The 24,959-nt window shown below is 48.8% G+C and overlaps 2 protein-coding genes across 2 annotated transcripts in view; both read left to right on the plus strand.

Moving 5' to 3' along the window:
• Kndc1 (kinase non-catalytic C-lobe domain containing 1) overlaps positions 1-17,887 on the plus strand; it is a 47,242-nt gene extending 29,355 nt beyond the window's left edge. Inside the window, exons 17-30 of the mRNA XM_031388708.1 lie at positions 347-756; positions 2,820-2,913; positions 2,985-3,082; positions 3,303-3,523; positions 6,155-6,268; positions 6,781-6,928; positions 7,036-7,215; positions 7,852-8,058; positions 8,673-8,755; positions 8,987-9,137; positions 13,120-13,242; positions 13,337-13,396; positions 14,347-14,504; positions 16,086-17,887. Coding sequence (XP_031244568.1) covers positions 347-756; positions 2,820-2,913; positions 2,985-3,082; positions 3,303-3,523; positions 6,155-6,268; positions 6,781-6,928; positions 7,036-7,215; positions 7,852-8,058; positions 8,673-8,755; positions 8,987-9,137; positions 13,120-13,242; positions 13,337-13,396; positions 14,347-14,504; positions 16,086-16,317 — 2,279 coding nt within the window. The 3' untranslated portion in view covers positions 16,318-17,887. The remainder of the gene's footprint in view (positions 1-346; positions 757-2,819; positions 2,914-2,984; positions 3,083-3,302; positions 3,524-6,154; positions 6,269-6,780; positions 6,929-7,035; positions 7,216-7,851; positions 8,059-8,672; positions 8,756-8,986; positions 9,138-13,119; positions 13,243-13,336; positions 13,397-14,346; positions 14,505-16,085) is intronic.
• Positions 17,888-20,447: 2,560 nt separating this feature from the next.
• On the plus strand, positions 20,448-21,776 carry Utf1 (undifferentiated embryonic cell transcription factor 1). Its single transcript, XM_031384645.1, has 2 exons — positions 20,448-21,080; positions 21,178-21,776. The coding sequence occupies exons 1-2, from the start codon at positions 20,525-20,527 to the stop codon at positions 21,636-21,638; spliced, it is 1,017 nt and encodes a 338-aa protein (XP_031240505.1). The 5' UTR covers positions 20,448-20,524; the 3' UTR covers positions 21,639-21,776.
• The last annotated feature ends 3,183 nt before the right edge of the window (positions 21,777-24,959 follow it).

Raw genomic sequence — 24,959 nt, forward strand, 5'->3', positions numbered from 1 at the left:
TGTCAGTTACAAGTAGCCCGACAGGTTTGTATGTGGAATGTATGTGTATGGCTGAGCTAGGTTTAAATGCTCCAGAAGAGCGAATGGGATCAGGGGGAACCGGTCTTGGTTGGAATCGGTTCTAGCAGAGGAGAGTCCAAGTGTCAGGGAATTTTGGAGCAGGATGAATAATACTTAGAGGAGCTGATCCTGTCTCTTCACAAGCACCTCACTGTTCCCTGAAGCCCCTCTCATCTCTACCTAGCACAACAGCCATGACTAGCTAGGATCCTCGATGTGGATGTTTGGGTTTCCTCCGCAGCCGGAGATGGAGGTGCTATCCACTGATGGTTATCTTTCTTTCAAGGCAAGGAGAAGCCAGCCGCGACCTGGGGCAGTGGGGGGCCCTGCTCGCCCACAGCACTATCAGATATAGACTCCGACACGCTCTCTCAGGGAAACTTTGAGGTTGGATTTCGGTCTCAGAAGTCAATAAAAGTCACACGAGAGCAGCAACCAGAGGCCGAAGTGGATGGGCAGCCAGGTCCGAGCCAGGAGTCAACCAGCAATGCCTCAGACACGGTGGCCAGGCTAGCTAGATCTGAGGATGGTGGGCCAGCTGTGTCCCCAGGTGCAGCCAATTTCCAGAACTGCAGCCCTGGCTGGTCCAGTGCCTTCTATGAAGCTGACTGCTTTGGAGCGGATGTCTACAACTATGTGAAGGATCTGGAGAGGCAGAAAGCCAATGGGCACACAGAACTGGAAGCCCAGAGCCCAGTGAGTCCAGGGAATCTACCCACCGTGGGTTGGGAGGGCATTTGTAGCCTTAGGAACACCATGGGCAATGATCCGATTGCTCAGGCAAGATTTTTCAGGCCACTTAGGCCCAATGACAGAACTCTGAGAAAAGGCTGTTCATGCTCAGTGTTCTTCCCCTCTGGCGGGGGGGGGGGGGGGGGGAGCAGCTCCCTTTAGCCTGTATTAGAGATTCTACAATGTGGGCACATGTTCCCACAGTTGGGAAGCAGGGAGTGACTTTTCTTTCCTGTTAGCTGTGCCCATGGGTCCCAGATGACAGTAGTCAAGTGTCACTTGGTCTTTGTGAGTATGGTACATGTTGGGTTAAATCTACTGCACACAGGTACAGGTACAGCAATCTCTTCTCTATGGGGTCTTAACCCTAGGTGAAAGAAAACACCAGAAGTGTCATGCCTGCCGAAAGTTTAGGCTGGACTTAGGGTCAATGGGGTCAGCAAGGGTTTCTCTGGCACTGGGAAAAGCCAAGGCTCTTCCCTGGTCAGTAGGAAGAAAGGATTCCTGACTTGAGCAGCCAAGGCTAGCCAACAGTTCAGGAGATGCTGCATGTGCAGGCAGGCCCATTGCTGGGAGCGGGAAGGGGAGGTCAGTAGCCTTAGCATGTATATGTATGTGAACCACAGCACCTCCACTTTAGACAGGCAACCCCTGCCACCTGAATTAGCATTCTGGCCTAATTCCAGTCCTTGCTTTGGGTGTTTAGGGGAGTGCTGGTTCAGTTTATCATTATCTTCTTTTTGTCTACAGTTTTTGGTAACTTTGCTTCCTTCTCGTTGATACACACACACACACACACACACACACACACACACACTATGCATTATGTGTGCACACACACATACATATATACCCAACTAAATACAGTAGTCTTCCTCCTTAAATTAGTCCTCAAATCATTCTTTTCTCCCTCTAAAGAACCAATGCTTCTAAATTTTATAACAAATTCAGGTCGAATCTCACCATAGGCAAAAGCTGAACTTACAGCACCCTTTTCTTTTTTCTTTTCTTGAAAGATTTATTTATTTATTTTATGTATATGAGGACATCGTCACTGTCTTCAGACACGCCAGAAGAAGGCATCAGATCCCATTACACATGGTTGTGAGCCATCATGTGGTTGCTGGGAATTGAACTCAGGACCTCTGGAAGAGCAATCAGTGCTCTTAACCACTGAGCTCTCCAGCCCCAACTACCCTTTCTTCTTAACTTAGATCTTGTGATAGAGTCAACCTGTGCATCTATCAGGGTATGAATGTCACAAGGAGGCCAACACTTACAACTTCTTCTCCATCATCCTAGGTCATGTATACTGCTCTGGAATCATTTAAAAGAGTACTCTCTTTAAAACAAAACTCAATCTGATTGCCGTTGAGCATCGAGGAAAGTGGTCCTGACAAATGTCAAACTAACTACAATCTGACACCAACTTTAATGAGCTCGTAAGAGCCTCCTCTGGTTCCCTAATGCCTCAGTGCTCATAAACTGACCCTGCAGGGTACCAGGATCACAGCAGGGTATGAGTGGACAACTGTGAAGACCCTTAGACCTCAGGCCCCATTCAAACCAACAGACCGTGGATCACAACTTGGAATATAGCTCTGCTACTGTTATAAAGAGTAATATAAATATCTGATATACAGGATATCTGATATGCAACCCCTATGAAAGGGTCCATCAGCCCCCTGATAGAGTTATGACCCACAGGTTGAAAACTGCTCCCTGAGGAGATGGGACATAAAGATCTTCATTGTGCCTCCCCTTTCAGCATTCAGGCCATGGGCACTGGTGGAGTCTGGCATCCTTGGGGGATTGAGTGTTCATTTCCTAAGGTGTCCCCTCATTCATTTCCTTTGCCCTTCTTATGCCAACCAAATGGCCCTGGCCCTAACACACACCTGTTCTTCCTGTGGCCACTCAGGCAGCTCGCTAGGCAAATGTGCCTGCCATGTCTTTATCTCGTATAGAAGGCAAGTGGTGCCCGAGCCCACAGTTGCTCAGGCTTCACATGCTGTGCTTCTTCTTAGGAGCTGGAGCAGCAGCTCATGATAGAGAAGAGAAACTACAGGAAGACCCTAAAGTTTTACCAGAAACTCTTACAGAAGGAAAAACGGAACAAAGGTAACACTGTACTGCTAGCTACCTGCTTCGTGCCTCCTGAGTACCATGTGCTGACTCTGCTCTGCCCACAGGCTCGGAGGTAAGGACCATGTTGTCTAAACTCCGAGGACAGCTGGATGAAATGAAGTCCAAAGTGCAGTTCCTGGGTCTCGTCAAGAAGTACCTCCAGGCAAGTAGCCTTCTATCCTGCCCTTCTTCCTGAATGAGAACCAGGCCTCACATGGGGTTCCTTCAGTTATTCTATGGATCAAGACACATTAGGTCATGCATGCGGCTCCTGTGTAAGGATTCAAAGGACTGAGAAACCCTGCCATCCCTGGGTCAGTAGCAAAGTGACCCATAGACATGCACCCAGTGGTCAGCCATAATCCACTTCCTTTCCCCCACAGGTCATGTATGCAGAGCGCTGGGGACTAGAGCCCTGTGCTCTGCCAGTGATTGTGAACATCGCAGCAGCTCCCTGTGACACACTGGATTTCAGCCCCCTGGATGAATCTTCTTCCCTCATCTTCTACAATGTCAACAAGCATCCATGCAGTGGCCGGCAGAAGAAGGCTCGCATCCTACAGGCTGGCACGCCACTGGGACTCATGGCCTACCTCTACTCCAGGTGTGTCAGGTGCCCCCAAAGGACTCTCTGACCTTGATATACAAGATTTTGAGAACAAGGAGGAGAGAAATAAGGGAAATCTCTGTCTCACATGGGTTGTGCAACTATTTAGAGACTTGTTAGAATTTAGTCTAGCGTGTGTTAGCATCCACCCACCGCATGGCCAAGCTGCTAGCCAGAGCAATCTGTCACATTTCCCAGAAGACCCCCTCTTTCCCTGGTATTGGGTCACAGGGTGTGGCCAGGCAGCACTTTGGGAGAATGTGAGTCAGTCTACTAGGTTGGCATACCATCTGCAGGAGCCTCCAAGGTACCATCTGGATCCAAGTCACTAATCAAACTATGTCATAATGGACACAGAGCACCATATGCATTATTTCTGTGGCTTCTGTCTCTCTGAGTGTGAGCACTGATTTGGTGACAACTTGAGAACCAAGTGCTGCACTGCTTGCCCCTGTGTGAGGAAGAGTCTCAGATCTACTCATCTGTACTCACAGGGCTATTCATGGGATGTGGGACTGGAATCTCATTCCTCCTTCCCTTCTCCCCGCAGCATCATCTACCCTGCCTCGCTCTGCCCCATAGAGTTCTAGCCTTGCCTTATTTGTAGATAATTCAAGCTCCTTGCAGCTCTTCTCACTTTGATGGCTAGTCCTATGCCTAGATCTGGAGCCAGAAAGCCATAGTCACATCTATAGTCCTGACACAACGTTTGGAGTCCTCTTTGAGCAAGAGGCCATCAACTTCAAATCTGATTGGCAGGTAGCATTGAGAGAACAATATGGAGACAAACTTCCTTCTATAGAAGCCCAAGCTCCTAGAATGCACTTGATGTGTGCATGTGTAGTGGATGTGCATATGTGTGTGGTTTGAACTATTATGTGGTATGATATGTACTGCATAAGTGATGTACATGTAAGTATTTGTTATGGAGTACTGTTGTTGACTATTACATGGTGTACATAATTGTGTGTGTGTGTGTGTAAGTGGTGTGAGTATAATGTATATTATATGCATGCCATGTGCTTATGTATACACATATGAGGTATGTTATCAGCATTGAGTGGTGCATATAATGTGTGAGTATATATGGGGGTACTGTGTGATAGGTTACATACATCTCATCCATGTGTGTTAGTGGTATATGACACTACACCTGGACGATATGAATAAACATTTATTCATCCCAGATAGGTAACCAGTGATAGACCAGAATAGCAATATCATCCAAGTCCATCTTGGTAAACCAGTAATGTATAGGTATTCTATACATATAGAAATATGTAACGCCAATAAACTGGTGAGATGGCACTGACTGCTCTTCCAGAAGTCCTGAGTTCAAATCCCAGCAACCACATGGTGGCTCACAACCATCCATAAGGAGATCTGACACCCTCTTCTGGAGTGTCTGAAGACAGCTACAGTGTACTTACATATGATAAATAAATAAATCTTAAAAAAAAAGAAAAGAAAAGAAATATGGGTGAGGGGTTACAAAAGCATGGGTGATTCAAGAGCAGTTGTACCACTGAGAGCTCATACCAGCATGGGTGACAGACAAGTCACAAAAGATGAGACCCTTGAGCTCACTGCACAACTTGCAGGCAAACCGGTAGGTCACAGCTTCTTCTTTTCATGCATCACAGTTGGTCAGAGAGAGAGCATCTCTTCCATACAGGTGGTCTGAGCCTCTTCCAGGCAGCTCAGCAGGTCCGAGCCCCTCAGCCGACCCCACTACTTACATTTATACTTACAACTTAGGGAAGGAGAGCTTTTGTGTATCTGATAAATTTCAGATAAACTTCCTGAGACTTCTAAGTTGGTTACTTGCTCATCATAAGCCTCTCTTTAGAGCATCCTGAGTTTAAAGAGCCTTCCTTTAGACTGGGTGGGAGTGTTGTGTGGTGGATGTGAACACGCGTGTGGGAGGATACAGGGGATGGCAGTACTCTGGTTTGGTGCGTGTCTGCTTATGGTTTGTGATGCATGCTTGAGCAAACAGCAGAGGAGGGCAGAGCCTCCTTGGTGAAGTAAACACTCCCAGGGGGTCTTCTCAGCTCTGAGTGCTCTGTGGGCACGGCCTCTGCAGCATAGGCTGGGTAGAGGGCTGCTTAGTCCCTGGCTCAAGATATGGCTGTCAGTATCTTCATGTTTAGGTGTCTCACAGAGGTAGGCCAATGACCAAGCTTCCTTGATCTTTGATATGTGTTCTACCCTGCAATTCGTCTGTAGAAGAGGTCTTTTGGTAGGGCCCCTCATCTTATGGCTACTGGTCATCATATTCCCCAGACTGTCAAAGCGTCACATTCAGGGCTCCTGTTAGTGTCTCTTGCATGGGCTTTCTTGGGAATACCTGCACTGGATAGGGATGTTTAATGAGAAATGACAAACTGACATGTACATACGCATGCACATACACACACACACACACACACACATGCACACACATAGTGAGAAACTGCACACACACAGTGAGAAGCTGCACACACACACACACTAAGAAGCAGTATGCATGCACATATTCACATATGCACTTAGAATCACAGGCACACTCACTCACTGCTGGGCAAGGCTGCAGGGAGGGTCCCAGCTGGCCTAGGCCCAAGGCCCAATACCACATTCTACCCTCAGCGATGCTTTCCTCGAGGGCTACGTGCAGCAGTTTCTCTACACTTTCCGGTACTTTTGCACACCGCACGACTTCCTGCACTTCCTCCTGGACCGCATCAGCAGCACCCTATCCAGGTACCACTGCATGAGCTCCTGGCCAAAAGGGGTGGGATTCTGGGGCACCCTGGTTAACCCGGGAAGGGCCCTGACTGGGTACAGATGAAGTGTCCCTGGGAAAGATAGCAGGACTGAAGGATCATGGGTAAAGGAACCCAGCTGGGAAGGACAGCTGGGGTCTTTGTGCTGGGGTGGAGAAGAACACTGGAAGGACCCTTACTGCTTACTTCCTCAAGAAAGCAGGGGGTAGCAGAGGCCCACGCAAGAAGACAAAAGAGAGATAAGCTCACTAGCCTGGCAAGGATAGGCCAAATGGAAAGAGGCCTGTGAACCCTAGCTTCTTCCCAGAAAGTACCCAGGCCAGCAGATTGGGGTGGGAGTGGGAGACTCATAAGACTGGGACCCAGAGAGAGTGGTGGCGAACGTGAGCGGGGTGTCACCCAGCCTGTCATCACTTGGCCTCCCACTGTATTCCTCGCCCTTTACATGCTCAGCTGGGGCCTATGCTGAGCCTTGCCATGTGCCTCCAGGACTCACCAGGATCCTACCTCGACCTTTACCAAGATCTACAGGCGGAGCCTTTGTGTCCTGCAGGCCTGGGTGGAAGACTGCTACACCGTGGACTTCATAAGAAACGCAGGGCTGCTGGAGCAGCTGGAGGACTTCATCTCTTCCAAGGTGAAAGCCACCCTGGCTAACCTGGTCAGCCTTCTGGGCTCTGGCAGAAAAAAACACCACTGCCTTGTCTCAGGGAACAACAGTGACACCTCTTGCTTCTGCCCTAGATCCTACCCCTAGATGGCACTGCCGAGCACCTGCTGGCCCTCTTAGAGGTGGGCACTGAGCGACGGGCTGACAGTGCCTCTCGAGGTGCAGACCTAGAGGATCCTAAGGAGGCAGAGGAGGACACCAGATCCTTTAATGCCCTCTGCAAGAGGTTCTCAGAGGATGGCATCACCCGGAAGGTGGGAACCTGTCCTGGGGAAGGTTTCTCTAGGCGGTAGTGCATTCTGGAAGACAGAGCATGTGCATGTATACAGATACATGCACAGCTGTCCACATATACATATATGCAGAAACAAGCCATGCATGTACACACACCCAATGAAGACATGCACTTGTGCATATATAGAGATGTACATATAGGTAGGTATGTATACACACACACACACTCATATGCACATAAGTATTCCTTATTCATAACCCAGGCACTTCCCTACTAGGCTGGCACTTCCTACCCTGTGGAAGGAAAGCCACGGACTAGCAGGGTTCATTCTATCCTAGCCAGAGTCCTACTGTGATTCCCTGAACTCACCTTCCTGATCCCCAGGGCAGAGACCTGAGTGGAAGAATCCACTTGGGTCAGTGAATGGTATTTCCACCAATACAAGGAGATAGCACTAAGTCTGAGCAATGTACATGAGTGATCTGCCCACGTGAGCAGGACAAGTATCCTGCCAACAAGCCTGGATGGAAAGCACTTACCTTCTGACTTTACTTGAACCTGTCTGAAGAGTCCTAGGTTGAACCAGCCCATCCTCCCCCTGCCAGGTCTAGCCTGGACTACTCAGCCTTGAGGGGTGCACCTGTCTTATTTTCAGAGCTTCTCCTGGAGGCTGCCTCGGGGCAATGGACTAGTGCTGCCACATCATAAGGAGCGCCAGTACACCATTGCATCAGCCCTGCCTAAGCCCTGCTTCTTCGAAGACTTCTATGGCCCCTATGCCAAAGCCAGTGAGAAGGGTCCTTACTTCTTGACAGAGTACAGCACCAACCAGCTCTTCACTCAGCTGACACTACTGCAGCAGGTGTGTGGGAGCTGGGAAACCAGGAAGGGGGCACAGAGCTCTACATTTGGGCCAGCTGCTAGTGTTGGGGTGCAGGCTCAGGGATGCTCTGGTGCTGGTCTCAGCAGATACTTCATAGAGGGAAAGATGGATGGTTAGCAGAAGGACTAGTTGCTGGGTGTACAAGTTCTTATATCAGGGAGACCCAGCCCAGCAGGATTCTCCTCTCCAGCTACACAGGGCACACAGAATACCATGCACTGTGCATTCACCTACCAATAGGTCCTCCTGTTCTTACCCAGCCCTGTGCACTGATCAACTACCCCCTCTGTTCTTGTCCTCAGCCCAGAGCCCAGGCAGGTCCTACCCAGGTCTTCAACATCCTGTAATCCAGTGTCATGAGTCAGATGACAGCACTGGATGATCCTTGATACTATCATCAGACCTTAGCAGTGTCGCAACCCCTGAGGTGACCTGAACATAGCAAATGCTACCAGTCCAGCCATGACAACTTGTCAGGTTGATCAATGGTTTCACAGATGGCTTCAAAATACTGAAGCCCTCTTTGGGACACTGCCTTGGACATCAGGTCTTTGGGAACAGTGGGATGACCATCTGCTTTTTGTCTCCAATAGGAATTGTTTCAAAAGTGCCACCCTGTCCACTTCTTAAATTCACGGGCCTTGGGTGTCGTGGACAAAAGTGCAGCCATTCCCAAGTGAGTGTTCACTCATGAAGATGACAGTTTTGAAGGTTGGTGGGAGGGCCTGGGGGGAGGGGGATTCTCCAAAGGGCTCCGTGGATGCTCCTGGCTGAAGGCAGACACTTGGTTCACATCATGAGGAAGATGCTTTGACGTCCTCCATCTACACGGAGGCCCCACAACCCCAGGGCTTGGCAGGACCAATTCTCATACTCCTAGGTGACATGCACCATATTTTTCTTCCAGAGCCAGCTCTTCTGAGTCTCTTTCTGCCAAAACCTGCAGTCTATTCCTACCCAATTACGTCCAGGACAGATATCTGCTACAGCTTTTAAGAAACGCAGATGATGTCAGCACCTGGGTGGCTGCTGAAATTGTGACCAGTCATACCTCCAAGGTAGACATCTCCATGGCTCTGCAGTCAAAAATGACTTACAGGGTTGTCAACGGCAGGGCCCCTGTGAGACCACAGTCAGTGTCTTCTTTGGGTGCAGGGAATCCACACTTTTGTCTCAGCGCCACAGTCAACCCAAGGCAAATGGAAAGAGTGAAGTGCTTACTAAAGCCAACAGAAACATCTAATGCTGAGTGCATGGTAGTCACAGCCCGTCTTGATACTGCCTCCTCTTTCTACTGAGGCTGATTCAGATCTGTTGGACCTCTTGGAATGCAGGATGTATGAAACCTCCATTAGAGCACTGTGCAGGAAACTCCACACGGTCTCTTATATACACATGGTCACTCATTCAGTTCTTTATATACACAATCCTTCATACATGGTCCCTCACAACATACAGTCACACACAAGAGGGTTGGGAGAGCAGGAAGGTGAGAAAGAGAAAAGGAAACTGACTGTCTTCACAGTTCCTCATACTCACAGCACCCTCACACACACAGTCCACAAAGCTAGCCCTTTACAACTAGTCACATGCAACACACACAGTCCTCCACACACTCACAGACCCTTACACACTGTTCTTTACACAGCTATCAGCTTACCTGTAACTATAGCAGAATGCCTGACATAAACAACTTGAATGGAGGAACAACTTGTTTTGTGTATAGCCCCAGAGATTTCAGTCTATCTTGGTAGGGACATCATGATGGAGAAGCTCACAGCAGTGGACAAAACATAAAACAGAGACAAGAAGGAGCCAGAACAAGACACATCCTTCAAAGACATGCCTTAGACTCAGTCCTTCAACTACACCCATCCCTCCACAGTTCTGTCAAACTCCATTCAGATTTTTAATCCATCAGTGGAATAAACCATTCATTAGACTAAAGCCCTCGCCGGGCGGTGGTAGCGCACACCTTTAATCCTAGTCCTTGGGAGGCAGAGCAGACAGATTTCTGAGTTCAAGGCCAGCCTGGTCTACAGAATGAGTTCCAGGACAGCCAGGGCTATACAGAAAAACCCTGTCTCGAAAAACCAAAAAAAAAAAAAAAAAAAAAAAAAAAAAAAAGACTAAAGCCCTCACACTCTAATGGCCAATAGAGATGGAAATGTAGAGATAAGCCTTACTAACTAGGGTGTTTCTCAATCTAATCAAGTCAACAATAGGATTAATCATCAAATAGATAGTCTCTCACACACATAATCCCCATACAGACTCCTTAGCACACACCACAGGGCTCTCACACAAAAAATCCTCACACTAACTCCCTAGTGCACAGTTGTTCACACTCATTTCTTCACCTAGCTCCTCACGCACAGTCCATCAGTCCCTTACATTCAAGCAGTCCTTCATCATATTCCTTCAAGCCCACAGATTCCCAAACATAAACTTCTTCTCACACAGTCCCCCACGTACAAAACCCTTCACACACATAACTGTTCCTCACATGTGTTCATTCCCCCACTCAGTTTCTCTCACGCATACTCCCTCAGCCCCAGTCCATTCACAATACATACCTATCACTGTGGTATCTTGTCCCATCTTTCCCTGGGTCTATTCATGGGATGACTTGTCCCCCTGAGCTGCCTGCCCTGCTTGCACTAAGGCAGTGATCTTCCTGGCTAAACTTTGAGCCACTATTCCTCCCAGGCAGATCCCACACTGCAGGGCTTGTGAGATTCGTTGCTCACAAATGCTTTGCTCAGTACCTGGCCAAGATCAAGTTCCAGCATTTGCAGACCTAATCCCAGTCCTCCCTTAAGTCCTCTGGGCCTTGAGCTAGACTGGGTATGACCCTGACTGCTCACAGGCAAGTCCTGGGAGCCTGAAAGGGATTGTCTTAGTTAGTGTTACTATTACTGGGACAAAACATCATGACCAAAGAGCAAGTTGGAGATAAAAGGGTTTATTTAGCTTATACTTCCTTATCACTGTTCATAATTGAAGGAGTCAGAATAGGAGCTCAAACAGGGCAGGAACCTGGAGGCAGAAGCTAACGCAGAGGCCATGGAGGGGTGCTGCTTACTAGCTTGCTCATCATGACTTGCTCAGCCTGCTTTCTTATGGAGCCCAGGACCACCAGACCACAGGTGGCACCACCCACAATGGACTGGGCCCTACCCCATCAATCATGAATTAAGAAAATGCTGTACAGGTCTACCCACAGCTCAATCTTATGGAACCACTTTCTCAATGGAGGTTTCCTCCTGTCAGATGACTACAGTTTGTGTCAAGTTGACATAAATCTAGCCAGCACAGTGACCGTAGCCTGCCTCGGGTCCTTCTAGGTCCCCACCCAGGAAGAGCCAATATTCACAGCTTCTCAAGACAGAGTCCTCCCAATCTTGAAGGTCTCACCCAGGTCTCTAGTTTATTCCCTTAGGTCAATACAAGGTGGGATCAAGTGGGTTCCTTCTCACACAGACAAGCAGAAGGGTTGGCTGAGCATCAGGATGCAAAAAAGCTCTGTCTATGCAATGTAGCTTTTTTCCTCTTCAGCAGGAAAAGTGGAAATCTCAAACCAGGTGGGCACCCATCACCACCAACTCCCTTAAAGATAATTCAAACCCAATGATCAGGGCTCCCCCAGCATGAAACTCACACTATCTATACAAGTTCACCATCCACATTTCTGCCAGAGCACAGCAACAAAAGACTTGGGCTACTCAGTTTGCCATGATGCTCTGAGTATCATGTGTGTCATTAAAATGTGTCAGGGGCTGGGTGTGGGGGTGTATGCCTTTTTTGTAGCATTAGAAAGCAGAGTTAAGAGGATCTCTATGAGTTCAAGGCCAGCCTGATCTATGTAGCAAGTTCTATTACAGCCAGAGCTACCTAGAGAGACATCCTGTCTCAAAAAAAAAAAAGAGAGAGAGAGCCAGGCAGTGGTGGTGCACGCCTTTAATCCCAGAACTTGGCAGGCAGATTTCTGAGTTTGAGGCCAGCCTGGTCTATAGAGTGAGTTCCAGGACAGCCAGGGTTACACAGAGAAACCCTGTCTTGAAAAACAAAACCAAAAAAAGAAAAGAAGGAAGGAAGGAGAAAAAGTTAAAAAAAAAAAAAGTCATGTCTCCAACAAGGTCCATGTGACTGTGATGTACAAGGGCCAGAAGAAAAATGATGAAAATTACTTCGTAGACCTCAGAGGCCCTGGGTGTGTTTTAATCCCAGGCACCCAGGCCCCTCCCAACCTGAAGGCACCCAACCCAAGGGTGAAAGCCATCCTGGTGCACAGAAGTCCTGCTGGGTCTGCAGGGTGGGACATGAGGACTTACATCCTGGGCTGTGAGCATCCAGGAAGATGAGAAGAATGCAGGACTTCTGCCACTGCTGTCCTGCTGTCCCCACATCCTTTAGAAGGAGCAATGTTCAGCAATGAATCAGGAAATTGCTGTGAGACACAATCCTAAGACCCATAAGGCTGCATATATCCTTTCAACCAGTGAACTTGCCACATTTTAAAGTACATATTGTATTGATGTTTTGCATTTTACTTACTGTGGTACCAAAACCCTCCAAAGACGGAGTCTTATACCTGTGAACTGATAGCCTAAGAACATTGTTGAAACATGGAGTGTTGAAACATGGAGTTTAGCCCAGACAGTACAGTGGAGTCAACCAAAGGCACTGGGAGAAATAGTCTGATCCATTCAGGTATTGTCCTGGGAGTTCATAGGGGCTATCTCAAGCTATCACATGTGACAGACACCCCAAGCTACTCACAGAGAACACTCTGAAGCTCCGCATCTACCTACCACTTTCTTTTTGAACAAATAAGTCAGTCATAGGGCTCAGGGCCTTGAAGATCAGCTATCCCAACAGGTCTCAGTTGTCTTGTCTGGTTTTGTCTACTTTTGTTATGTTGGTGCCGGGGACCCAATCTTACTGCTCATTGCAAGTTGTACCAGCTGAGCTCTACCGCTGAGCTGCACCCTCCCTGTTTGTCTTTAAAGACACTTGAGCATCATTTTCTCATTTCAGCTGCAGGTGAACTTGCTGTCCAAATTCCTGCTGATTGCTAAATCTTGCTACGAACAGAGGAACTTTGCAACGGCTATGCAAATCCTGGGCGGGCTGGAGCACTTGGCCGTGAGGCAGTCCCCTGTGCGTCACGTGGGACTTTGGGTGGGGGTGGGCTAAGGGTAAGGGCAAGCACCCAGGGCCACAACTATCTCACCAGTGAGTGCTTCCTTCTCAGGCTTGGAGAATCCTGCCTGCGAAGATTGCTGAGGTCATGGAAGAGCTGAAAGCTGTGGAGGTTCGTACAAGTTCTTTGCAGACCTTGCCCTGAATAACTTGCTTCACAAGTCTTGGGGAACTCATAACAGGCTCATATCAGAGAATCCTAAACACACAAGCTGGGCATGGTAGCGCATGTCTATAATCCCAGAACTCAGGAAGCAGAGGCAAACATATCTCTGTGAATTTAAGGCCAGTCTCGTCTACATAGAGAGTTCTAGGCCAGCCACAGCTGCCTAGTGAGACTCTGGCTCAGGGCTGCAGAGCATGGATACTAGGTTGCTGGTTTATCTGGCCTTACTTGTTTGACTTGTTGACTGGTTTGACTTCCCAGCCCGGACGGACAACAAAGTGTCCTTGAGAAGGGACACAGGTATACAATCAGACCCTGGACCAGGACAAGTGAGAGGCCTATTCCAGTGGCTCAGAGGTGACTTCCTAAGTTGACAGACCAGAAACACAGACTAAATGATTGTGTATTTCCCGGTAAAGCAGCAGGAGCCTCACAGACATTAGCCTGAGGCAGACAACCCTGAGTAGCCACAGCCTGTGCTGGACCTGAGCTCAAAATCCAGCCTCAATTCTCTAGGATCAAGAGAGAACTGATGTATAATCACTGTATACATATGCTCAGGACCTGCAGTAGTAGCTCATGCAGACTCCATTTGGGAAGGGCGGTCGGTCACCTGACTCTTCTGGAATCAGAAGTAAGGAGCTGCCTGTTTGAGTAGTTCTGTAGTTGTCAATGTGCTATGGCCGTGGGGCTTTTGACCTGCAATCGAGGAACCTTAGGCTTATTTTGGACTGGCTGTTCAGTGAGGTAGTAGGCAACTCTCATGCAATAGGACAGGTAGTAACAGAGACAGGTAGGCTGACCCTCTGAGATAATTACCACCTGTCCCTCCCTCCCCCCATCGCTCTTCCCATCCCTTCCCCCAACCCCCTTCACTTCCCTGACTGATCCTCCAGGTATTCCTGAAGAGCGACAGCCTGTGTCTGATGGAAGGACGACGCTTCCGGGCCCAGCCAACCCTACCCTCCGCCCACCTGCTGGCCATGCACATCCAGCAGCTAGAGACAGGAGGTTTCACCATGACTAATGGAGCCCATAGGTGGAGTAAGCTGAGGTAAGTGGACTCTATCGTGCCTAGCAGAGCCCACACGTTGACTAAGCTGAGCAGTAAGGACTTCAACATGGAGTAGGGGTTTCTTTATGACCAAAGCAGCCCACAGATAAAATCAGCAGAGATAAGGAAGCTGCTCCCAGTCCAATTAGTCCCAAAGGTGAGCACATTCAATGGTATGTCACCTCTGTCAAAGAATAGGCTTCTTACCTATTCTTTGGCATCCTCTGCCCAGAGCCATCCACATGGCCCCAGCCTGTAGCTTTGTTCCACCTCTTCTCATCTCTAACCCCCACCCCCATCTCATTGTCCACAGTAATTAGAGAATGGTCTTGTTGGGTAGATGAGTCCTGGGGGGATCTTGTAAATAATGGCCATAATGGCCACAACCAGCCCACTGCAAGATTCCAGCCCCCACTCTAAGTGTGTGTGTGTGTGTATACACACGTACATGTACATATGCATATGGGGCCCAAGGTCAACTTTAAGTATGATTCCTTAGGAGCCATTCACCTTGGTTTTTGAGACTGAGGATTTCTCAGTGAGACCCAAGACTCACTGTAGAGTAGGCTGGTTGGCCAGTAAGACCCAGGATTCTGAATAACTCCATCACCCCAGTATGAGATTGCCAGTGCTTGCCATCACATCTGGCATTTTTTATTTACATGGGTGCTAGGGATCAATTCAGGTTCTCGTGCTTGTACAGCAAGCACTTTACCAGCTGAGCTATCTAGCCAGCCCTGAGATCTCCTTTTTAGATAGCCACCTAGTTTGTTTTTTTTTAAAAAAAAAAAAAGCCAGGTGTGGTGGCTCATGCCTTTAGTCCTAGCACACGGGAGGTAGAGGCAGGTGGATCTCTGTGAGATCAAAGCCATCCTGGTCTACAATCCAATCCAAGACAGCCAGGGCTTGCTATAGAGAAACCCTGTCTCAAAAAAGTCAAAAAGAAAGAAAAGAAGGAAGGAAGGCAATTCACTAAAAGTACATGCTTACTGCAATAGAAAAGAAAGCTATGCTGGCAAAAAAGGAAATTAAATACTGGAGGTAATACATGTTTGTGTATGGACAAACATGATTGTCTTTAAAAGAACAAACACAATGAACATACTATTCTCCAATTCAGGTGGACAGGCCTGTCTGCAGGTCTGTTGTCCCCCAAGCAGGTCAAAGGTTTCTAAGCTCCTTAGTGCTCAGTAACCACTAGAGACACCAAAGATGCGTTTACCTGTGTGTTAACTGAGAAGAGAGTCCCTTGTACACAGAGCCAGAAGCCCCCAAGCAGAACTAAAGCAACCAGCATAGGTTTGGGAGGTTTTGTTTGTTTTTCTGTGTTGAAGACTTCAACTGAAATAGCCAGCCTTAGGTTTTCAAGGAATACTTACAAAGGGGGTGGGGGGTGGGGGGCCCAGGTATAAAGCATGTTCTTATGAATGAGTACAGAAAACCTCACCCTTCAATGCTGCCCTTTTGGGAACGGTTTGAAATGGTTTGAGACATTTCAGAGAAGACATTAAGGATAAGCAGGCTAAATAGCCTTGTAACCTATGCAAACTAACGAACGATCCTTTTCTTTCCCCACAAAAGAAACATTGCCAAGGTGGCGAGCCAGGTGCACGCGTTCCAGGAGAACCCATACACATTCAGCCCTGACCCCAAGCTGCAGGCCCACCTCAAGCAAAGGATTGCCCGCTTCAGCGGGGCTGATGTCTCCATCTTAGCGGCAGATAACAGGGCCAACTTCCACCAGATCCCAGGAGAAAAACACTCCCGGAAGATCCAAGACAAACTGAGGAGAATGAAAGCCACATTCCAGTAGCCAAGGGCTCCACCTGGGTGTGGATTCGAAACCAGACTAAGGAAGATGGGTCAGGTGGAAGGAGCCCCCACGAGCTGCTGCTGGCCCAACCTCAGGCACACTGAGTGCCCTTGAGGAAGACAGTTTTTTACTTCTCTGAAAGAAGTGGAAATTGCAAGGGACTAGCCTGAGGCCGTAGGGAAGGCTGAGCCAACTCTAACCTAGCCCTGTCCCCAAGGCAGGGTGGGCACAGCGTTCAGTGGGTCTGTTTCTGCTGGAATTTAAAAATCAAATTTTACAAAAGGAAAAGGGAATAGAGTCAGCTATCCCCAGAGCTTCGGATCCTCTTATACCTGGGCTCCCATTTATTTATCATTTACCTCTCCAAAACTCAACACATACCCACATCTGACTCCAAAAGAACCCAAACTTAGCTGCTTGCTGACCAGTGTTTTTGTTTCCACTCAACAAGAAGGACCAAAACTGTCTTTGCACTCAGCAGCTCCAAGGGTCTGGAACCTTCCACTGGAGCCCAAAATTTCTAGCAGCCTGACTTGGCCACGTTTATAAATCCACCCCATCCTCAGCCTATCCTGCCAAGTCCTCTGGTCTTCTTAGTCCCCAGAGAGCGGGGAGAAGCAGCCTCTGTCCCAGCGGGGCCTTCTGCCTTAGCTGTTGACCCTCCCCGTGGCCTGTTGTTGCTCTCCACCCCAAGCTTAGAACAGCTGCAGTTGACAGGGATGCTGGGCAGAGGCTCTGCCCCCTAGAAAAGGGGGAAGAACACTGCGCACTAACAGCAGCACCAATGCAGGGTCGCCTTCCTGGGACCTCTGGGAGCAAAGCCCCTCTTTACTGTCATGTAGGCCCCAGAAGCAGCGGCCTATCAGCCTTCAGCAGCTGCGCATGCGCACACCCATCCACTGTGTTCCCTTGGCTCTGCACACCACTAGCGCTTTCTTAGACAGACAAAGATGTGAGTCAAACTTGCTGCCTGAGTGGCATCAGACATCTCGATTTCTGGATCCTCAACAGCTGGCGCTGGGCTTTGGCTCACTGGGAAGGGGTCGTCTGGCCAGGAGGATTGGGAATAAGATGGACAACAGCAGGTGGGAAAAACTCCTGTTCGGACACCTTAGGATCGGGGCAACAACCCATGCCCTGCCTGCCACAAGACCAAGACTGTTCTGTATTTTAGAAGTAGGGATTTTGTAGTGAAGCAGCTAGTGGTCTTTCTAGGAAGCTGTGACTCGTGACCAAATGCTGGATTTTTAATGCTGAGAGGTTTTTCCTCACATGAATTTGCTGGAGACACCGGACCCTGCTTACACTGGATGTAAGTGGGACTGAGAGTCCTGGCCATGCATATGCAACTTACTGTTTTGGGACTTTTCTATAAGGATTGTGTTCTGTTGATCAACGCCTACATTTTCAGATTTTGTATCCTAGTGCAGGAGGTGTCCAGCGCAAACCAGCATTCCAATGGTGCTGACTTGTTGCGTGGGGACGTGAACAGGCTTTTGGCTTCAGCACTGTTTGCATGGCGCCGTGATGTCATAAGGTACAGATTTCTAAATAAAGTAATTTCTACCAAGCTACTGTCCTATGACCCATTTTGTAGTTTTCAAAAGCAACACCAACTCTGAGAGGCTAAAAGTCTTTCTTGGCTGGGCAAGGGCACCTCACCTAAGGTCTCCAAGTACTTCAACAGGAAGTAAGCCCAGCCTAAGACTGAAAGCCAAACTTCCAAGTCATACCCCATTCTGCATGGCCTTCATACCCTCATTACCACAGGGACCAGGTCTGGCAGACTCACTTCTAATGCATCTGTCCTCTCCAAAACCAAGACTTTGATGACCACAGCTCATTTTTCCCATAGCACCAACTGCAGAGGGGTGAGGGGAGGGTTGTCCTGCTGTGATCTGTCCACCCCAACCAGTTTCTACTGATCGTCCAGCAGACAAGACAGAGCTGGCTGGTTCCCTTGGCCACCCATTGAGACCTCTCCTGAGCCCCCAGTGTCTCAAGAGACATGAAGAGGGTGGGGAATGGATTGCATCTCAGTGTACTCATTCTGGACACAGGAAAGATAGAGCTACCTGCCTTGTGACGATAAAGGGTTTTTTTTTTTTTTTTTAAAGGGACAACCGGTGGCCCTCAAGGCTCAGTAAGCCTCACCTCTCAGGTCCCAGCCCAGTACTGAGTCTGGAACTTAGTCCTGAGCACCGTACCTGAGGGAAGCCTCTAACACAGATGGAGTTTAACTACCCTAAGACCACTAGACTGAGAGCAAGCTCAAGATGGCCACATAGTGTGCTGAATGGACAGAGAGGTCCCACCACCGCCAGCTGCCTATCCCCAGAGCAGTATACCACCACATGCAGGGCTCAAGCCAGGTGATAAAGACCTTGAAAACAACAGGTTGTAACTCAGAATACTGGCCCTAGGAAGCTAGACTTGGTATGGCAAGTAGAGGTGACTCAAGCATGCCCCAGTCATGAGGAATGCAGCCAGTGGTCCTTGGTCTTTGTTCAAGCCTCTAGTCACAGATCACTAATGAGACAGCCACTAATCTTTGCTGCTGCATTGTTGTCTTTGGTCCCACAGCAGGAGACCACTACAATCTCAGAGGCAAGATGGCAGACTGGTACTTCTTTGACTTCCCTAATCCTTGTGAAACTAAGGCTTGTATAGCTAGCCCATGGGCTACTAGGAACTTAACTGCCATCTTTATATGATGTTTCTTTCTTTCTTTTTTGTTTTTGTTTTGTTTTGTTTTTGAGACAGGGTTTCTCTGTGTAGCCCTGGCTGTCCTGGAACTCACTCCGTAGACCAGGCTGGCCTCGAACTCAGAAATCTGCCTGCCTCTGCTTCCCAAGTGCTGGGATTAAAGGCGTGCGCCACCACTGCCCAGCTGAACATCTTTTTCTTAATCTTAATCTTGAGAGGGAAATGGCTGGAGAGATGGCTCAGAGGACTGCTCTTCCAGAGGTCCTGAGTTCAATTCTCAGCACCCACCTGCAGTGGGATCTGATGCCCTCTTCTGGTGTGTCTGAGGAGAGCAATGGTGTACATAAAATAAATAAATAAATAAATATTTAATCTTCAGGGAAGAGTTGATATTTTGTCACCTTTGTTAGTAGATACATTTTACTACACTAGAAAGATTCCTTTTTGTAGTGGGTATGAACTAAGATTCCAATGCAGTAACCATTGATCGCTATCAAATCTAGCACCCAAATGGCCCCCTTAACTAGATTAGGAAATTAGATACAACATACATCCATCTTTCAAAGCCCACAGCCAAATGAGAATGAAGAGGATGGTCCTACTAATTACATGTATAAACAACACATTCTGGTGCACTAGCCATAAAAGGTGCCAGAGTTTTGTGTTTCTAGAGCTCTTCATGGGCTGTTTATGGGTAATAATTAATGGGCGTAGCACAAATATAAAAACAAAAAAACAAAAAACAAAAAGTGAGCTGACGCCTGCTATTTGTCCTCTTCACTTGATCTTATTATATTGTACCTTAACTAAATATTTTTTAAAGATTTGCTTATTTATTTATTGTGAGTACATCGCTGTCTTTTGACACACCGAAAGAGGGCATCAGATTCTATTACAGATGGTTGTGAGCCACCATGTGGTTGCTGGAAATTGAACTCAGGGCCTCTGGAAGAGCAGTCTATGCCCTTAACCGCTGAGCCAATCTCTCCAACCCTAAATGGTTTTTTTGTTTTGGTTTGTTTTGGTTTGGTTTGGTTTTGGTTTTTTGAAACAGTGTTTCTCTGTGTAGCCCTGACTGTCCTGGAACTCACTCTGTAGACCATGCTGACCTCGAACTCAGAAATCTACCTGCCTCTGCCTCCCAAGTGCTGGGATTAAAGGCCTGCGCCACCACTGCCCGGCCCTAAATGTTTTGTTTTGTTTAATTAAAAATTTTTTACACGTTCTATTTTGAGTAGCAGGGCAAAACTTTGTTCTCAGGGCCTGGGTCCCTGAGGAAAGAGCTAGAAAAGGGATGGGCTAGAATAAGCAAGGCACAGGCCAAGAGGAACTAGGCAAGCGAGAGGGGCGGGGCGGCTAGACGATGGGAGGGTCGCAACGACCAGGTTCAGACGCAGAGGGCGGTGCGGGGTCCTTACAGCGTGTGTGGGCGGCTCTGGAGGAGCCCTCCTCTCCGGTGAAGCCACGCCTCGGAGTACACGCACCTCTACCTGGCTCAGGGATGCTGCTTCGTCCTCGGAGGTTGCCCGCTTTTTCTCCGCCGTCGCCAGCTAGCCCCGAAGCTGAGCTGCGGCCGGCCGGGGACGTCCCGGTGACTACGTCTGATGCCTTCGCTACTTCGGGCGCGATGGCGGAACCCGGCTCGCCCAAGGCTCCTGTGTCCCCGGGCTCGGCGCAGCGCACGCCCTGGAGTGCCCGAGAGACGGAGCTACTTCTGGGCACGCTGCTGCAGCCGGCCATGTGGCGCTCACTACTGCTGGACCGCCGGCAGACTCTGCCCACCTACCGCCGCGTGTCCGCCGCACTGGCCCGTCAGCAAGTTCGGCGCACGCCCGTTCAGTGCCGCCGTCGCTACAAGTTCCTCAAGGACAAACTCCGAGAGTCCCAGGGCCAGCCGTCCGGACCCTTCGATGACCAGATTCGCCAACTCATGGGGCTATTGGGTGACGATGGGCCGCCGAGGGTCCGCCGCCGCTCTACTGGCCCTGGACGTCCCCAGCGCCGCGGCCGCTCGTCCCTCTCTGCGTTAGCACCCGCACCTGCACCGGTGGAGCAAGGTAGGAGCAGCCATGTGGTCAAGAAGGGTCTGGGTCTCCTGGGGAGGGGCGGAGCTCTGAGACGGGATTCCGAACGTTCCGCGCGTTTCTCTCGTAGAGGCCGAGCTGCCGCTGGCTGCGGAGAACGCCGAGCCTGCCCCTGTGCTAAGATTCAGCTCTTCCGCTACGAAGTCTGCAGGTGCCCACCGCATTACTGGCTCCCCTCCTCATATGGCCACCGACACTCTGCCTCCTGAGCCGAGCCATACCCTCGAATCCTCCCCGACGCCAACCGCCGACCACGACGTGGAGAACCCGAGTGAGCCTCCTGGCCCTTCCCAGGCCCGTGCTTCCCCGCAGGTTGCTCCCCAGTCGTTGAATGCCGCATTGCTGCAGACCTTGACGCACTTGGGCGACATCTCAACAGTTCTGGGCCCCCTGCGCGACCAGCTGTCGACCCTGAATCAGCACGTGGAGCATCTACGAGGTTCCTTCGACCAAACCGTTTCTCTGGCTGTGGGGTTCATTCTGGGCAGTGCAGCCTCCGAGCGAGGCATCCTTGGGGACTTGCGCCAATAAAGCTTTGTTTGTTATCAGTCCTCTCCAGAACCGACCCTTCCCCTTCCCCCCTCCCAGTCTATCTCGACCCCAGTTACTGTACCCATCCCACCCCAAACCTAGGTTCTTACCAAAATAAAGATTGTGTTTTCTACTTAATTCTGTGATTGAGTTCGGACTCCAGGTCTCGGTAAGGATGGACCCTTGAGGGTAGCGGCTAAAAGACGCAGCCCCTCGCCCCACAGTTGTGCATCTTTTCGGTGAAGATTTGACGGAGTAGTACCCGGGTGTTTAGGGCACCTGATGTGTGGAACCCCTCCACTGGTCAGCAGTGAAGCCCAGGGGCTGGCCGGATAAGGTATGTGGATGACGGGTAGGGGTAAGAAGTAGAAGGGCCTCTCTCAAGGATTTATGCTATTGAGTAAAACATCCCTAAAGTTCTTGCCTATCCTGGGTCAAACTCAATTTGAATACTCTGGTCCGTGTAAACCGGTATAGTCAGTAGAAATGTTTCTTGGAAGACTTCCCCAGAGGTGTCAGGTTTATAGAAAGAGGCTGGAGCCTGGGTATCAACAACTCCAAAAGACGTAGCAAAGCCCAGCTGCCCTGCTAGAAATTCCAAGGTCCTCAGGGACTGAGAGTCAGAGTGGGGGAGGGCTTGGGTGTACTTGGAGGAAAGGAAGCGGCTGGGGCACTTCACTAGCATAACAATGCCGGCTCTGGCCGAGGCTCCGATTTACAAATCTGGGCCCATCCGGCTGAACTGCTAACCCAAAGATTAAGGCAGTCTTGAATAAGGGAAGTCCTGAGGAGTTTATTCAGGTGGTCCCAAGTTCACAATTCCACCCCTTTCCGAAGACTTGGACTTATACCTTTATGCACTGACTTGTAGTGTGGGTCTCCCTCCAGCCAGGTCCTGGGACCCCTTCTGTGAGAGACCAACTTGGAGAGGATCCCACTGAACAATGAGAATAAGTCCCTAAAACTTTATAGATGAGCTCACTCTGCAAATGCCTCCCCAGCAAACACCTGGGAGCTACAGGGGCAGGGCCCCAGATACAGCCCAGGGGCCTCAAAAGTTTGATTTCTCCTGGCCAGTGATGGTGCAGGCCTTTAGTCCCCGCGCTCAAGAGGCAGTGGGATCTCTGAGTCTGAGACCTGTCTCAAAAATAAGATTGTATTTCTCAGCAAATGTACCCACACTAAGATGGGAATCTTAGGCCTGGAGAAGATGGTCCCAGGATCTGAAATAGACTTTACCTGAGGGTATGGGCTGAGCTGCTTGAGAGTCCAAGGTGACCACTGAAGGATCAGTCTTCAAACTTGGGGGAGGAGTTTTGTCTATTTTTTAATCACCTTAAGGATATGAAAAGCTTTGGGTGTGTGTGTGTGTTTACTAGGGCTGATACTTTATCTGATCTGCCTTGCTTTCTGAATTTTTGCTTTGAAACAGGATTTCACTATGTAGTTCTGTCTGACCTTCAGTTTGCTATGTAGACCAGACTGACCTCAGATGGGCCTGCCTGCCTCTTGAGGGTTGGTATTAAAAGTGTGAGCCGACGTAATCAGTCCACTGGTTCTCTTTGTGTGTGTGTGTGTGTGTGTGTGCACATGAGAGTGTTTGCCTTAGAACTCTTTCTGTAGACCAGACTGGTCTTCAACTCAGAGATCTGTCTGTCTCTGCCCCCCACTCCTCCAAGGAGGAACTAGAGTCTGTACACCAAGTAGGACAGTTTGGTCAGCCTTCTGGTTTCTGAGCCAAGTAACCAGTCTCACCTAACTGAATTGTTGAGTACTGATCCTGAGGTGGGAGCAGGCTCCTGTAAGAACCTGGAATGAGCCTGTGGACACTCCCCCTCTACTATTGGGCTATCCCTGAGGCAAAGGCTTTGTATGTGAGCCCTCCACTCTGAGGACCAGACTTGCCCCTTCATCGCTCATGCTGTCTGGACTTCTCATCCCATCTAAAAACTATGCTCTTGAGGGTACCAGCATCCTGCATCCTGATGCTTCCTCAAGTTTATGCCTAATGGGATCTGGGCTTCAGTAAAGTCAACTCTCCTAATGGTTCAGTATATTGTTGATAAAAGAATACTTATTTGTTTTATAGTTAAAGAACTTCACCAGTTTGGGGCTCTTTTTTTTTCTTTTGGTTTTTTTCGGGACAGGGTTTCTCTGTATAGCCCTGGCTATCCTGGAACTCACTCTGTAGACCAGGCTGGCCTCGAACTCAGAACAGTTTGGGGCTCTTTATCCCAGGAGTAGTTTGGCTCTGTGGCTTTTATTAAGTTTTTTGGTTTGGTTGAGTTTTTTTGTTTGGTTGGTTTTGTTTCGCTGTGATGGAAATAAGAGGCAAGACCCTGTCCATGATGGGCAAGGATGTACAATGCAATTGTGTCTTCATCTCCAGTCTTCCTAAAATTTAGCAAATATAAATGATAGGCATAGTGCTTCCTTGCACAGAGCCCTCAGCTCAAGCCCTAACACCACCAAATACACAAATAGATGTTTCACAGCTTTAAGTTCATAATTTCCTGTCTCCTGGTTCTTCATCGGTCTGAATTAATGCTTGGTCTACACATGATTCTCTCAATTATGTCAGGCATACAATGTCCCAGTAGTGATTTATCTCGTGAATCCTCAACTTTTGGCTTTCCTACCTAACCAAGACATTGAATGTTGGTCTAGTGTATCAGAAGAGAACACATCCTATGGATTTGGAAAACCCTCTTTGTATGACTTAGGGGTGTGACGATTGCCTCTTCTCCACAGCTCACTCAAGCATCCTAAAGCTGTCTAGTCAGTCACTGGCTGGTCTGTGGGCCTCCATACTCACTGTAGTCTGTCTTATCCTTGGTAACCTGTTTACATTTCTCAGCACCATCGCCATGTCTGGTTAATCTAGTTTCATCTTCTGTTTGTAACAGATGGCCATGACAGCCCATGGCTTTTCCCAGGCCTTGGACATCACAATTCTTCTCAGCTAATTTCAGCCTGTGACACAAATATGAACAGTTAGTTACTCTTTAATTTTCTGTTAAATGACACCAGTTATTCCTTTCCTGTTGGAGCTGAGCTTTGGACTCTGTGTCTCTATTCTTATGTCTTTTTACTCTGGTTGGTTCCTCTGGGACTGACCTCTGTTTTAACATTTCTCACTAATGTTTAGTTCCCTACATGATTGTCTATGCCTTTAAACCCGGCTCGATGAGGCATCTGAGGAGCCGAAGCTCCATACCCCCCTCTCTGACCCCATCCTTTTGTTTCTCTGTGTCCTGCCCACTGAGGGGCCTGTGTTCTGTCTTTCTTTCTTTCTTTTTTTTTTTTTTTTTTTTTTTTTTT

This window comes from Mastomys coucha, unplaced genomic scaffold (assembly GCF_008632895.1).
Source record: "Mastomys coucha isolate ucsf_1 unplaced genomic scaffold, UCSF_Mcou_1 pScaffold21, whole genome shotgun sequence".
Classification (NCBI taxonomy): domain Eukaryota; kingdom Metazoa; phylum Chordata; class Mammalia; order Rodentia; family Muridae; genus Mastomys; species Mastomys coucha.

What these genes read in the sequence shown, in the direction of transcription:
- Utf1 (XM_031384645.1), top strand. Translation starts at nt 20,525, where the DNA reads ATGCTGCTTCGTCCTCGGAGGTTGCCCGCTTTTTCTCCGCCGTCGCCA. An exon ending in ACCTGCACCGGTGGAGCAAG is followed by an intron (nt 21,081 to 21,177) that starts GTAGGAGCAGCC and finishes TTTCTCTCGTAG; the next exon opens with AGGCCGAGCTGCCGCTGGCT.